Source organism: Ranitomeya variabilis, chromosome 3 (assembly GCF_051348905.1).
Source record: "Ranitomeya variabilis isolate aRanVar5 chromosome 3, aRanVar5.hap1, whole genome shotgun sequence".
Lineage (NCBI taxonomy): Eukaryota > Metazoa > Chordata > Amphibia > Anura > Dendrobatidae > Ranitomeya > Ranitomeya variabilis.
The window spans coordinates 549,875,345-549,889,866 of record NC_135234.1 but is presented as its reverse complement, the minus strand read 5'-3'; the positions used below and the strand labels follow the sequence as shown (position 1 = coordinate 549,889,866).

Here is a 14,522-nt window from a genome sequence, read left to right as displayed (position 1 = left end):
ATGTGGGCCCATCATACTGTGCATAGCGGAGCACTAGACCCATCAGACTGTGTATAGGGGAACTGTCGGCCCATAATACTGTGCATAGCGGAGCACTAGACCCATCAGACTGTGTATAGGGGAACTGTGGGCCCATCATACTGTGCATAGCGGAGCACTAGACCCATCAGACTGTGTATAGGGGGAACTGTGGGCCCATCATACTGTGCATAGCGGAGCACTAGACCCATCAAACTGTGTATAGGGGAACTGTGGGCCCATCATACTGTGCACAGCGGAGCACTAGACCCATCAGACTGTGTATAGGGGAACTGTGGGGGTATCAGTGTGCATAGGGGAGTACTAGTTGCATCAGACTGTGTATAGGGGAACTGTGGGCCCATTATACTGTGCATAGCGGAGCACTAGACCCATCAGACTGTGTATAGGGGGAACTGTGGGCCCATCATACTGTGCATAGCGGAGCACTAGACCCATCAAACTGTGTATAGGGGAACTGTGGGCCCATCATACTGTGCATAGCGGAGCACTAGACCCATCAGACTGTGTATAGGGGAACTGTGGGCCCATCATACTGTGCATAGCGAAGCACTAGACCCATCAGACTGTGTATAGGGGAACTGTCGGCCCATAATACTGTTCATAGCGGAGCACTAGACCCATCAGACTGTGTATAGGGGAACTGTGGGCCCATCATACTGTGCATAGCGGAGCACTAGACCCATCAGACTGTGTATAGGGGGAACTGTGGGCCCATCATACTGTGCATAGCGGAGCACTAGACCCATCAAACTGTGTATAGGGGAACTGTGGGCCCATCATACTGTGCATAGCGGAGCACTAGACCCATCAGACTGTGTATAGGGGAACTGTGGGCCCATCATACTGTGCATAGCGGAGCACTAGACCCATCAGACTGTGTATAGGGGGAACTGTGGGCCCATCATACTGTGCATAGCGGAGCACTAGACCCATCAAACTGTGTATAGGAGAACTGTGGGCCCATCATACTGTGCATAGCGGAGCACTAGACCCATCAGACTGTGTATAGGGGAACTGTGGGCCCATCATACTGTGCATAGCGGAGCACTAGACCCATCAGACTGTGTATAGTGGAACTGTGGGCCCATCATACTGTGCATAGCGGAGCACTAGACCCATCAGACTGTGTATAGGGGAATTGTGGGCCCATCATACTGTGCATAGCGGAGCACTAGACCCATCAGACTGTGTATAGGGGAACTGTGGGCCCATCGTACTGTGCATAGCGGAGCACTAGACCCATCAGACTGTGTATAGGGGAACTGTGGGCCCATCATACTGTGCATAGCGGAGCACTAGACCCATCAGACTGTGTATAGGGGAACTGTGGGCCCATCATACTGTGCATAGCGGAGCACTAGACCCATCAGACTGTGTATAGGGGAACTGTGGGGGTATCAGTGTGTATAGGGGAGCACTAGACGCATCAGACTGTGTATAGGGGAACTGTGGGCCCATTATACTGTGCATAGCGGAGCACTAGACCCATCAGACAGTGTATAGGGGAACTGTGGGCCCATCATACTGTGCATAGCGGAGCACTAGACCCATCAGACTGTGTATAGGGGAACTGTGGGCCCATCATACTGTGCATAGCGGAGCACTAGACCCATCAGACTGTGTATAGGGGAACTGTGGGCCCATCATACTGTGCATAGCGGAGCACTAGACCCATCAGACTGTGTATAGGGGAACTGTGGGGGTATCAGTGTGCATAGGGGAGCACTAGACGCATCAGACTGTGTATAGGGGAACTGTGGGCCCATTATACTGTGCATAGCGGAGCACTAGACCCATCAGACTGTGTATAGGGGAACTGTGGGCCCATCATACTGTGCATAGCGGAGCACTAGACCCATCAGACTGTGTATAGGGGAACTGTGGGGGTATCAGTGTGCATAGGGGAGCACTAGACGCATCAGACTGTGTATAGGGGAACTGTGGGCCCATCATACTGTGCATAGCGGAGCACTAGACCCATCAGATTGTGTAAAGGGGGAAATGTGGGCCCATCATACTGTGCATAGCGGAGCACTAGACCCATCAGACTGTGTATAGGGGAACTGTCGGCCCATAATACTGTGCATAGCGGAGCACTAGACCCATCAGACTGTGTATAGGGGAACTGTGGGCCCATCATACTGTGCATAGCGGAGCACTAGACCCATCAGACTGTGTATAGGGGGAACTGTGGGCCCATCATACTGTGCATAGCGGAGCACTAGACCCATCAAACTGTGTATAGGGGAACTGTGGGCCCATCATACTGTGCACAGCGGAGCACTAGACCCATCAGACTGTGTATAGGGGAACTGTGGGGGTATCAGTGTGCATAGGGGAGTACTAGTTGCATCAGACTGTGTATAGGGGAACTGTGGGCCCATTATACTGTGCATAGCGGAGCACTAGACCCATCAGACTGTGTATAGGGGGAACTGTGGGCCCATCATACTGTGCATAGCGGAGCACTAGACCCATCAAACTGTGTATAGGGGAACTGTGGGCCCATCATACTGTGCATAGCGGAGCACTAGACCCATCAGACTGTGTATAGGGGAACTGTGGGCCCATCATACTGTGCATAGCGAAGCACTAGACCCATCAGACTGTGTATAGGGGAACTGTCGGCCCATAATACTGTTCATAGCGGAGCACTAGACCCATCAGACTGTGTATAGGGGAACTGTGGGCCCATCATACTGTGCATAGCGGAGCACTAGACCCATCAGACTGTGTATAGGGGGAACTGTGGGCCCATCATACTGTGCATAGCGGAGCACTAGACCCATCAAACTGTGTATAGGGGAACTGTGGGCCCATCATACTGTGCATAGCGGAGCACTAGACCCATCAGACTGTGTATAGGGGAACTGTGGGCCCATCATACTGTGCATAGCGGAGCACTAGACCCATCAGACTGTGTATAGGGGGAACTGTGGGCCCATCATACTGTGCATAGCGGAGCACTAGACCCATCAAACTGTGTATAGGGGAACTGTGGGCCCATCATACTGTGCATAGCGGAGCACTAGACCCATCAGACTGTGTATAGGGGAACTGTGGGCCTATCATACTGTGCATAGCGGAGCACTAGACCCATCAGACTGTGTATAGTGGAACTGTGGGCCCATCATACTGTGCATAGCGGAGCACTAGACCCATCAGACTGTGTATAGGGGAACTGTGGGCCCATCGTACTGTGCATAGCGGAGCACTAGACCCATCAGACTGTGTATAGGGGAACTGTGGGCCCATCATACTGTGCATAGCGGAGCACTAGACCCATCAGACTGTGTATAGGGGAACTGTGGGCCCATCATACTGTGCATAGCGGAGCACTAGACCCATCAGACTGTGTATAGGGGAACTGTGGGGGTATCAGTGTGCATAGGGGAGCACTAGACGCATCAGACTGTGTATAGGGGAACTGTGGGCCCATTATACTGTGCATAGCGGAGCACTAGACCCATCAGACTGTGTATAGGGGAACTGTGGGCCCATCATACTGTGCATAGCGGAGCACTAGACCCATCAGACTGTGTATAGGGGAACTGTGGGGGTATCAGTGTGCATAGGGGAGCACTAGACGCATCAGACTGTGTATAGGGGAACTGTGGGCCCATTATACTGTGCATAGCGGAGCACTAGACCCATCAGACTGTGTATAGGGGAACTGTGGGCCCATCATACTGTGCATAGCGGAGCACTAGACCCATCAGATTGTGTAAAGGGGGAAATGTGGGCCCATAATACTGTGCATAGCGGAGCACTAGACCCATCAGACTGTGTATAGGGGAACTGTGGGCCCATCATACTGTGCATAGCGGAGCACTAGACCCATCAGACTGTGTATAGGGGAACTGTGGGCCCATTATACTGTGCATAGCGGAGCACTAGACCCATCAGGCTGTGTATAGGGGAACTGTGGGCCCATCATACTGTGCATAGCGGTGCACTAGACCCATCAGATTGTGTAAAGGGGGAAATGTGGGCCCATCACACTGTGCATAGCGGAGCACTAGACCCATCAGACTGTGTATAGGGGAACTGTCGGCCCATAATACTGTGCATAGCGGAGCACTAGACCCATCAGACTGTGTATAGGGGAACTGTGGGCCCATCATACTGTGCATAGCGGAGCACTAGACCCATCAGACTGTGTATAGGGGAACTGTGGGCCCATCATACTGTGCATAGCGGAGCACTAGACCCATCAGACTGTGTATAGGGGAACTGTGGGCCCATCATACTGTGCATAGCGAAGCACTAGACCCATCAGACTGTGTATAGGGGAACTGTCGGCCCATAATACTGTGCATAGCGGAGCACTAGACCCATCAGACTGTGTATAGGGGAACTGTGGGCCCATCATACTGTGCATAGCGGAGCACTAGACCCATCAGACTGTGTATAGGGGAACTGTGGGCCCATCATACTGTGCATAGCGGAGCACTAGACCCATCAGACTGTGTATAGGGGAACTGTGGGCCCATCATACTGTGCATAGCGCAGCACTAGACCCATCAGACTGTGTATAGGGGAACTGTCGGCCCATCATACTGTGCATAGCGGAGCACTAGACCCATCAGACTGTGTATAGTGGAACTGTGGGCCCATCATACTGTGCATAGCGGAGCACTAGACCCATCAGACTGTGTATAGGGCCCATCATACTGTGCATAGCGGAGTACTAGACCCATCAGACTGTGTATAGGGGAATTGTGGGCCCATCATACTGTGCATAGCGGAGCACTAGACCCATCAGACTGTGTATAGGGGAACTGTGGGCCCATCATACTGTGCATAGCGGAGCACTAGACCCATCAGACTGTGTATAGGGGAACTGTGGGGGTATCAGTGTGCATAGGGGAGCACTAGACACATCAGACTGTGTATAGGGGAACTGTGGGCCCATTATACTGTGCATAGCGGAGCACTAGACCCATCAGACTGTGTATAGGGGATCTGTAGGGGCATCAGTGTGCATAGGGGAGCTGTGTGCCTGCTATATTTAGAATATATGAGCTGGGTGGCATCATACTTTGCACAGACAAACTGTAGGGGAATTTTTCTGTAAATAGGGAGGCTGTTGGCACAACATACTGTGTATAGGGGTGCTGTGGGCCTATCATACTTTGTATAGTGAAGCTGTGGGGGAATTATATGTATAGGAGATCAGTACATTTGTGGACTGAGGAGACATTATTATGTTATATGGGGGGGGACTCAGGGGACATTATTGGAAACTAGGGGGACATTATTAAATGTTAAGTGGGCCGTTGTAAATCATTATTTGTATGGGGACTCGGAGTAATGTGATTGTCAAAGGTGCACACAGGGGGAATTATTACTTTCTAAGCGGCAAAATGTGGGCACTTTTCTGGGGCAATTGCACAAGGTATTAATATTTTTTAGCGGCGAGTTTTACCATCTAGAGGGCATAAAGGAGGCCTTTCACTTTGAAAGGGGACACAGTGGTGAGTATTATTATGTGGGGCACTAAGAGAAGTGCTGTTTTTATACCACACAGCAGGCGAGTGGGGCACATAAGGCAGTAGCTTACAATTGGGGTGATATCAGTAACATGACGAAATGGACCAGATGTAACAAATGGGAAAAAAGACGAATTCCATGTAAAAGAACATGAAAAAAAAAAAAATCTGTCTTCCCCCGGAATTCAAAACTTTGCAACGGACTTTTAGGAGAAGTCTGTGTTCAGCGCTTGTCTGGTACAAACCCCGAACTTTTAAGTTCAGATTCAATCATCTCTAATTAGGAGCTCTTTATCAGCCTCCTAATACTCTCTTTAAAGTGAACCCGACAGTGATACATGCTGCGCGATCCACAGATTGCATGCAACAGACGTTCTCTATACGATTTCAGCCATATACCGCATGTTTAACTCTGAAACACTGTGGCACTTGGGAGGGATCGTTTTTTTTTTGTGCTCTACAATTACATAGCTATACTCATAATTTTGGTTTAAGCACGTGGTTTATTCAAGCTCAATATCCTGGGGCATAGAAATGTTATCATATACACCTTTGGTGGTTTTAATCGCTGTGTTATATTTGTGCTCTTTATTTTTATAATAAAGCTTCATTTTTTTGCATGTGAAGTCCTTCTTTTGCATATAGTTTTTGATTGCCACATGCTGGGATGTCAGTCACCCTGCTGTGGCTGTGGCTTCAGTGTACTGCAAACTTTCTCCATCTTTAAATATTCTACTAAAAGGTCAGAAAACATTTTTAGAAGTAATAATATGAGAACCTACTGGTAGAATAATAATTAAAAACTAATATTAAATAATGATATATTACGCTATATTATTATAACCCAGAAATTCCAGGTTTCACACTTTAACTTCCAGTGCTTCCATTTCTATACCTATGAATCAAGTAACGTATATTAAATCCACTGGTAACCTCTAAACCAAGCAGCTGTAGCATACATCCAGACATCAGTATATACTACATTCTTACAATGCTTCATGAATGTCACATTTGAAATATAAATAACTAATAATGTGAAAAATAAAATGAAATTAAGGAAAATATTTATACCAGATTTTCAACTTCTGCACTTTGCCTTACTCCCCACTGGAAGGATCCCATGATTGTGATGGCATAAGACAGCGCCAAACCAACCTGTCCTGCATCAAGAGCTGAAGCAGCGCAAAAAAAAGAGGAAAATTTAGTCCATACAACTGCATTTTCTGGCATATGCCTGCTAGAATGTAAGAGCTCATGAGTGTGAATAGGGTTGGGGGAAAGGTCACTTTTCAAACCACCTGGTTTTTATCTCCTTGGGAAGATTGTGCATTATAAATTCCATAATTAAGAAAAAAATGTTACAAGGCCTTTAGTTATTTCAATAATGGTTATATACAGCACACAAAAAATACTCAAAGGGAATGTCAGGTCACATCTTATTGGGGACACGGACATCCAGAACACTCACCAATCAAGCGGTATTTGACTAGGAGACCAATGGATGTAGACAATTAGTTTAGAGGTTGATGTTATGTTCTGCAGGACAGGTCTAGAAAAGCTCTACACTGTGTGCAGAATTATTAGGCAAGTTGTATTTTAGAGAATTATTTTTCGTATTGATCAACAACTATGTTCTCAATCAACCCAAAAGACTCAAATATCAAAGATTAATATTTTTGGAAGTTGGAGTGGGTTTTTTTTTTAGATTTGGCCATCTTAGGAGGATATCAGTTTGTGCAGGTAACTATTACTGTGCAGAATTATTAGTCAACTTAATAAAAACCAAATAAATTCCCAACTCACTTGTTTATTTTCACCAGGTAAACCAATATAACTGCACAGAATTTAGAAATAAACATTTCTGACATGCAAAAACAAAACCCAAAAAAATTAGTGCCCAATATAGCCACCTTTCTTTATGGTGGCACTCACCAGCCTTCCATCCATAGATTGTCAGTTGCTTGATCTGTTTATGATCAACATTGCGTGCAGCAGCCACCACAGCCTCCCAGACACTGTTCCGAGAGGTGTACTGTCTTCCCTCCCTGTAGTCTTACATTTTATGAGGGACCACAGGTTCTCTATGGGGTTCTAATCAGGTGAACAAGGGGGTCATGTCATTTTTTCTTCTTTGAGACCTTTACTGGCCAGCCACGCTGTGGAGTAGTTGGAGGCATGTGATGGAGCATTTTCCTGCATGAAAATCATGTTTTTCTTGAACGATACTGACTTCTTCCTGTACCACTGTCTGAAGAAGTTGTTTTCCAGAAACTGTCAGTAGGTCTGGGAGTTGAGCTTCACTCCATCCTCAACCGAAAAGGTCCCACAAGTTCATCTTTGATGATACCAGCCCATACCAGTACCCCACCTCCACCTTGCTAGCGTCTGAGTCGGAGTGGAGCTCTCTGCCCTTTACTGATCCAGCCTCTGGCTCATCAAGAGTCACTCATTTCATCAGTACATAAAACCTTTGAAAAGTCAGTCTTAAGATATTTTTTGTCCCAGTCTTGACGTTTTATCTTATGTTTCTTGTTCAAAGGTGGTTGTTTTCAGCCTTCCTTACCTTGGCCATGTCCCTGAGTATCGCACACCTTGTGCTTTTTGTTACTCCAGTAACGTTGCAGCTCTGAAATATGGCAAAATTGTTGGCAAATGGCACCTTGGCAGCTTCACGCTTGATTTTCCTCAATTCATGGGCAGTTATTTTGCGCCTTTTTTGCCCAACCCGCTTCTTGCAACCCTGTTGGCTATTTGCCATGAAACGCTTGATTGTTCGGTGATCACGCTTCAAAAGTTTGGCAATTTCAAGACTGCTGCATCCCTCTGCAACACATCTCACAATTTTGGACTTTTCAGATCCCGTCAAATCTCTCTTCTGACCCATTTTGCCAAAGGAAAGGAAGTTGCCTAATAATTAAGCACACCTAATATAGGGTTTTGATGTCATTAGACAACACCCCTCCTCATTACAGAGATGTTCATCACCTGATTTACTTAATTGGTAGTTGGCTCTCAAGCCTGAACAGCTTGGAGAAGGACAACATGTATAAAAAGTATCATGTGATCAAAATACAACTTGCCTAATAATTCTGCACACAGTGTAGATCTAGGAGCTATTCAGTAGCCGGAGGAAATAACAGCTAAGCAATGAGGGTTTTGGGTGTCGGAACTCCAAAGATCTGATATTGATGACCTGTCCTATGGATAAGTCTTCAAGAGGTTGTGACTTGACAACCCTTATAACACTTTCAATAGGCTATATATTCAATCTCGTGACGTATTGATTTCTAATAATTTTGTGGGGGTTTGTTTTTATTTATTTATTTTTTTATTTATTTAATTTCTTCCACAATAAGAAATGTTTTACAAAGATATTATTCTCTTCCTTCAACCACATTCCCATTCCAGAATACAAAGGAAATTGGAAAAGGAGGTGAGAATTTGTTAATGTTGTTTAAAGGGAACCTGTCTCCAAGTTTGGCAGATATAAGATAAAGCCACCGCTTTTCAGGGCTGATCTACAGCATTCTATAATGCTGTAGATAAGCCCCCGATCCGACCTGAAAGATAAGAAAAATAAGTTTTATTATACTCACTCGGTCCGGCGCCTCCGAACTTCTTGCGATGCCGCTCTCCTGCTTGCTTCACAGGCTTGCCAGCTTCACGCTCCTGTGCAGGCGTACTTATCTACCCTGTTGAGGGCAGACAAAAGTACTGCAGTGCGCAGGCGCCGGGACAGATCAGAGAAGCCCAGCGCCTGCGCACTGCAGTACTTTGGTCTGCCCTCAACAGGGTAGATAAGTACGCCTGAGCAGGAGTGCGATGCGGGGAGCCTGTAAAGCAAGCAGAAGGGCGGCATCGCAAGAAGATGGGTGGTGCCGGACTCGGACCTGCGACACCCACCAGACTGCCCCGCAGGTGAGCTTAATAAAACTTATTTTTCTTATCTTTCAGGTCGGATCGGGGGCTTATATACAGCATTATAGAATGTAGTAGATAAGCAATAAAAGGCGATGGCCGCATCTTACATTGGCCAAACCTGATGACAGGTTCCCTTTAAGAGACAATATAATCTGATCACCTACAAAATACATCTCAGGGCCCAAATGCGGCGTGGCATGGAGGCGATCAGCCTGTGGTACTGCTGAGGAGTTATGGAAGTCCAGGTTGCTTTGATAGCAGCCTTCAGCTCGTCTGCATTGTTGAGTCTGGTGTCTCATCTTCCTCTTGGCAATATCCAATAGATTCTCTATGGGGTTAAGGTCAGGCGAGTTTGCTGGCCAATCAAGCACAGTTATACTGTTGTTTTTAAATTGGTATTGGTACTTTTGGCAGTGTGGACAGGTGCCAAGTCCTCCTGAAGAATTAAATTTCCATCTCCAAAAAGCTTGTCGGTAGAGGGAAGCATGAAGTGCTCTAAAACTTCCTGGTACAGCTGTGCTGACTTTGGTCTTGATAAAACACAGTGGACCTACACCAGCAGATGACATGGCTCTCCAAACCATCACTGATTGTGGCAACTTCACGCTAGACCTCAAACAGCTTGGATTGTGTGCCTCTCCACTCTTCCTCCAGACTCTGGGACCTTGATTTCCAAATGAAATGCGAAATTTAATTTCAAACACCACCTTGGACTACTGAGCAACAGTCCAGGTCTTTTTCTCCTTGGCCCTGATAAGACTCTTCCGGCGCGTATTGGTCATAAGTGGCTTGACACAAGGAAAAGGACACTTGTAGCCCGTGTCCTGGATATGCCTGTGCATGGTGGCTCTTGAAGCAATGACTCCAGCAGCAGTCCACTTGTGAATCTTCACCAAATTTTTGAATGGCATTTTCTTAATCCTCTCAAAGCGGCGGTTATCCGAGTTGCACCTTTTTCTACCACACTTTCCTTCCACACAACTTTCCATTAATATGCTTAGATACAGAACTCTGTGGACAGCCAGCTTCTTTAGCAATGACCTTTTGTGGCTTACCCTCCTTATGGAGTGTGTCAATAACTGCCTTCTGGACATCTGTCAAGTCAGCAGTATTCCCTATGATTGTGGAGCCTACTGAAAAACTAAGGGTCCTTTGTAAATGCTTAGGAAGCCTGTGCAGGGTTTTTTTTTACTGATTATTATAATTTACTGAGATAATGACTTTTGGGTTTTCATTGGCTATAAGCCATAATCATCAACATTAACAGACAAACATTTGAAATAGATCACTCTGTTTGTAATGACTCTATATAGTATATGAGGGACTTTAGGATTATATCTCGTGTTACCGAGCACAATGTGAGCTTAGTTTGGTAGATCAACTCTTTAGTCCATGAGCTGCAAATATTGTGTGTGCCACATAAACCGACTAACAAGCTTCAGTCACAACTGTTAGAGGCATTGGGCATTAAAAAGAATTGTTAACTCCAATAGTGAATTCAGACTGCACTGTAAAACATATGGAACATGCACCAATGGTCAGCACCAACATGGACTTATTAACAAAAGAAAAATATTAAAATATAAAGAGAAGTGGAATATCAGCCATGGCTTATTGGTAGGTAGAACAACATCACATCAACTAAGCAGACTACATAATAATCCCAATAGCAAGGGATTCAGATTAGATTAGGAAAGAAAATAGTAAAGTCATTGAGCAGCACTTAACTGAGCTCTTCAGGAGTGAAGCTGAACTACACAGAAGGATTTGGCTGTACTAAATTCTGACTCTATAATGAGCTATTTTCACACAAACAAGCTCTCCTGATAGTGTGCATGTGAGCGACGTAGATTAAATGTGGAATTAACCATCCGTTCACATCAGCATGACTTGTGTGATAAACAGCACCGGTAATGTTGGGAGCTTTCTAAAGAAAGTGGTGTTTCTTGACTGAGCCTATTCTGTCTCATTTCCAAAGGACAACTAACTTACATAGCCAAGAATGAATGTCATATAGACTGAACATAATGCTTACTTTTCGAAAGTATTAAGGACCCAAAGGCAATGGCTATTACAAACAGGGCACATATGGCATCCAGGCGCACTGCAAGCCAACGGGAGGTTGTCAGGAACAAAAACCAGGCCTCTGTTGAAATAAAGGATGAGCAAATGTAAAATACACCACAAGAGGGGGTAAAACTTTTTAACATGGTTCAAAACAAGCTAAAGATATTTGGTGCTCTCAAACATAATTAGAGTATAATCTAAAAAAATATATAGAACAATAAATCCAGACTACATAATCCCTTAGGTATTTATTGACCAGTAATCTTCCCACGTTACTGGAAATAGATGTGATAGGACAATAGCATGAGGTGGCACCATAACAAAATAACACAGCAAATAGTGACATGATTCCAACCTCTTCTGAAGTAGAAAGATTTTAACAACCTGCCATTAAGCTTTGTCATCACAAAGAAGACAGGTGCACTAGAACAGGAGTTAAGGGGAACTTGATGTATCCTACTTCGGCCATTCATTTGGATTACCAGAGTAAAGCATCATGAGAAGAGCCTGGATTGCTGCACATCACACATTTATCATGGCTAAATTGCAACCCCCTCATTTACTACTCTGATCAGAAAACTGTTTGGACTCCAAATAGTGATTTGCGGACTATGGTGAGGCCTCCACTGTACACAATAAACTGCATCTTTAATGAAATAATAATACAATAATGTTGACAGGTTAGTAGCATAGACTCAATTTTTTATTTGTATTTCCATATCATTCTGAGAAGAGTAAGGGTTACACAAACCAGAATGAAGATCTTGCTTTGCATCAAACAATTGTTGGAAACGCTCCTCTGCTTTGAATGCCCGTATGGTCCAAAGTCCCTGGAGGGAAGATGACAGGTGCGAAAACACTGGACTACGAGCTGGAAGAGAATAAGTAATTTATAAAGGACCATTTTTTCCTTGGACCAACAGGAGATTAACACATAAGAAGCTATACATCTTAATATTCAACACAATACAAAACTGAGGCAATAAACTGCAAAATTTTCAAATTCCTAAAAAAAACATTATCAGTTTTTATTGAACACCACTTAAATCCTTACCGACATCCGCCGTACATGTATGGCGGAAGTTGGTACTGGGTGTAGGGAGCAGGCTCACGCGATGAGCTCACCCCATACCCGGCAGGTAACGGCTGTGTGTTACAGCCAGGACCTGTCTCTAATAATTGTGGGTAGTACAAAGCGCCGCTCTCAACTGTTAACCTGTTGAATGCCGCTGTCAAACTCTGACAGCAGCATTAACAGCACGCCGGAAGGGGGTCACATCATTCAATGCGCACCTCACGTCATTGCGGGATGCTGATGGGTTTGCTATGACATCCAAGAGTCTGTTGAAGACCTCCATGTTTGTCAGCCTGTGAGTGAGTTTGAAATGAGATTGTGAATTTCACTATATGCAGCAATACTGTGGTATTGCTGCATATAGCACAAGCGATCAGATGAACGCAGGTTAAAGTCCCCTAAGGGGACTAACATGTACAGAAAAAAGTACCGTAAATAAAAAGTTTAAAAAAAAACAAACCTAGAACAAAGTTAAATATCACACCCCGCATTCAGTAAAGTCCAATCTATCAAAATATAAAAATAATTAACCCGATCGGTAAACGCTGTAAACAGAAAAAAATTCAAGAACGCCAAAATTACGGGTTTTTCTTTTAGGCCAAGTGCACACGTTGCAGAATTGCCGCGGAAATTTCGGTGGCAATTCCGCAACTCCTGCCGCAGGTATATCGCATGCGGGTGTAATAGGGTGTGCAGGCAGCTGGTTTGAGCCCTGCATTCCTGTGCATGCATACCTAATGAAACTGGGCATGTTTTGTGTTTGCTGTGTGCCCTGTGTAGTTTATGATATTTGACACTGTTTAATATGATAATGGCTGACATTGTTCTGATATCTGTGTGTTAAGGACAGGAATAGGGACAGTCAGTGGCAGTGGTAGGTCAGCATTGGTAAGGGTTATGGCAGTGTAGTTGTGGGTTAGTGTTAAGGGGGCGCTGTAGAGTAGGAGATTAGATTGTGTTGAGAACTGGTTTCAGTCAGAGTAGTGACAGCTGAGAAAGGGGGCGGAGCCAGTGTAGTGGCAGGGAGAGTGCCTTCCTGAGGTAATTTTCAGTTAGTGGGAGGACCTAGAAGAGAGTGAGAAGAATTGTTCTAGAAGGAGTTCTGACAGAAAGCTGAATAGAGCAACAGTGTAGAGTTAAGAGAGCGAGGCAGCCTGGAAGAATCAGTGGCTAGTCTGTGGGTTACCTCCCGTGACGTCCGGGACTTACGGTCCGAACAGGAATTGCAGAGGCAACCTGAATTTTCACCCAAGATGGGAAAAGTGGACGAGGAGCACTCAGTATCAGCTAGCTGGATGGTTCAGGAAGCTGCGGGCCTGGGAGCCATGGTGCAGGAAGAAAAGCTGAGGGAGCAGACCAGGGAAAATGCAGGAGATGGATTACTCATGTATTGGGAAAATAGATGGACTGTAACTGTTATGAAGATGCACGAGTTAAGTAAAGTTTTATTGAAAATGAATCGGGACTTTGATAACATTTGTGTGTGTCTGCGACGGATTGGAGCCCTGTATGCTGTGAAGGATTCTGAACCACAGGTGGGTGAAACACGTGACACACACAGCACACCACAAAATGGATATGATATTTCTGTAGCGGAGCGTCGGGGTGTGATGAGGAAGCAGCAGCAATCCCTCGGTACGGCTACCACCCTGGCCCCCGTTACAAAGCTTTGTAACGGGGGCCAGGGTGGTAGCCGTACCGAGGGATTGCTGCTGCTGCTGCTTCCTCATCACACCCCGACGCTCCGCTACAGAAATATCATATCCATTTTGTGGTGTGCTGTGTGTGTCACGTGTTTCACCCACCTGTGGTTCAGAATCCTTCACAGCATACAGGGCTCCAATCCGTCGCAGACACACACAAATGTTATCAAAGTCCCGATTCATTTTCAATAAAACTTTACTTAACTCGTGCATCTTCATAAC

General features: G+C 45.4%; 1 protein-coding gene across 2 annotated transcripts in view; it reads right to left on the bottom strand.

Moving 5' to 3' along the window:
• ABCC4 (ATP binding cassette subfamily C member 4 (PEL blood group)) overlaps positions 1-14,522 on the bottom strand; it is a 376,997-nt gene that overhangs the window by 114,136 nt on the left and 248,339 nt on the right. For both annotated transcript variants that reach the window (XM_077297155.1, XM_077297156.1), the window contains exons 22-24: positions 12,274-12,393; positions 11,491-11,601; positions 6,606-6,706 (exon numbers count right to left, since the gene is read on the bottom strand). In XM_077297155.1, coding sequence (XP_077153270.1) covers positions 6,606-6,706; positions 11,491-11,601; positions 12,274-12,393 — 332 coding nt within the window. The remainder of the gene's footprint in view (positions 1-6,605; positions 6,707-11,490; positions 11,602-12,273; positions 12,394-14,522) is intronic.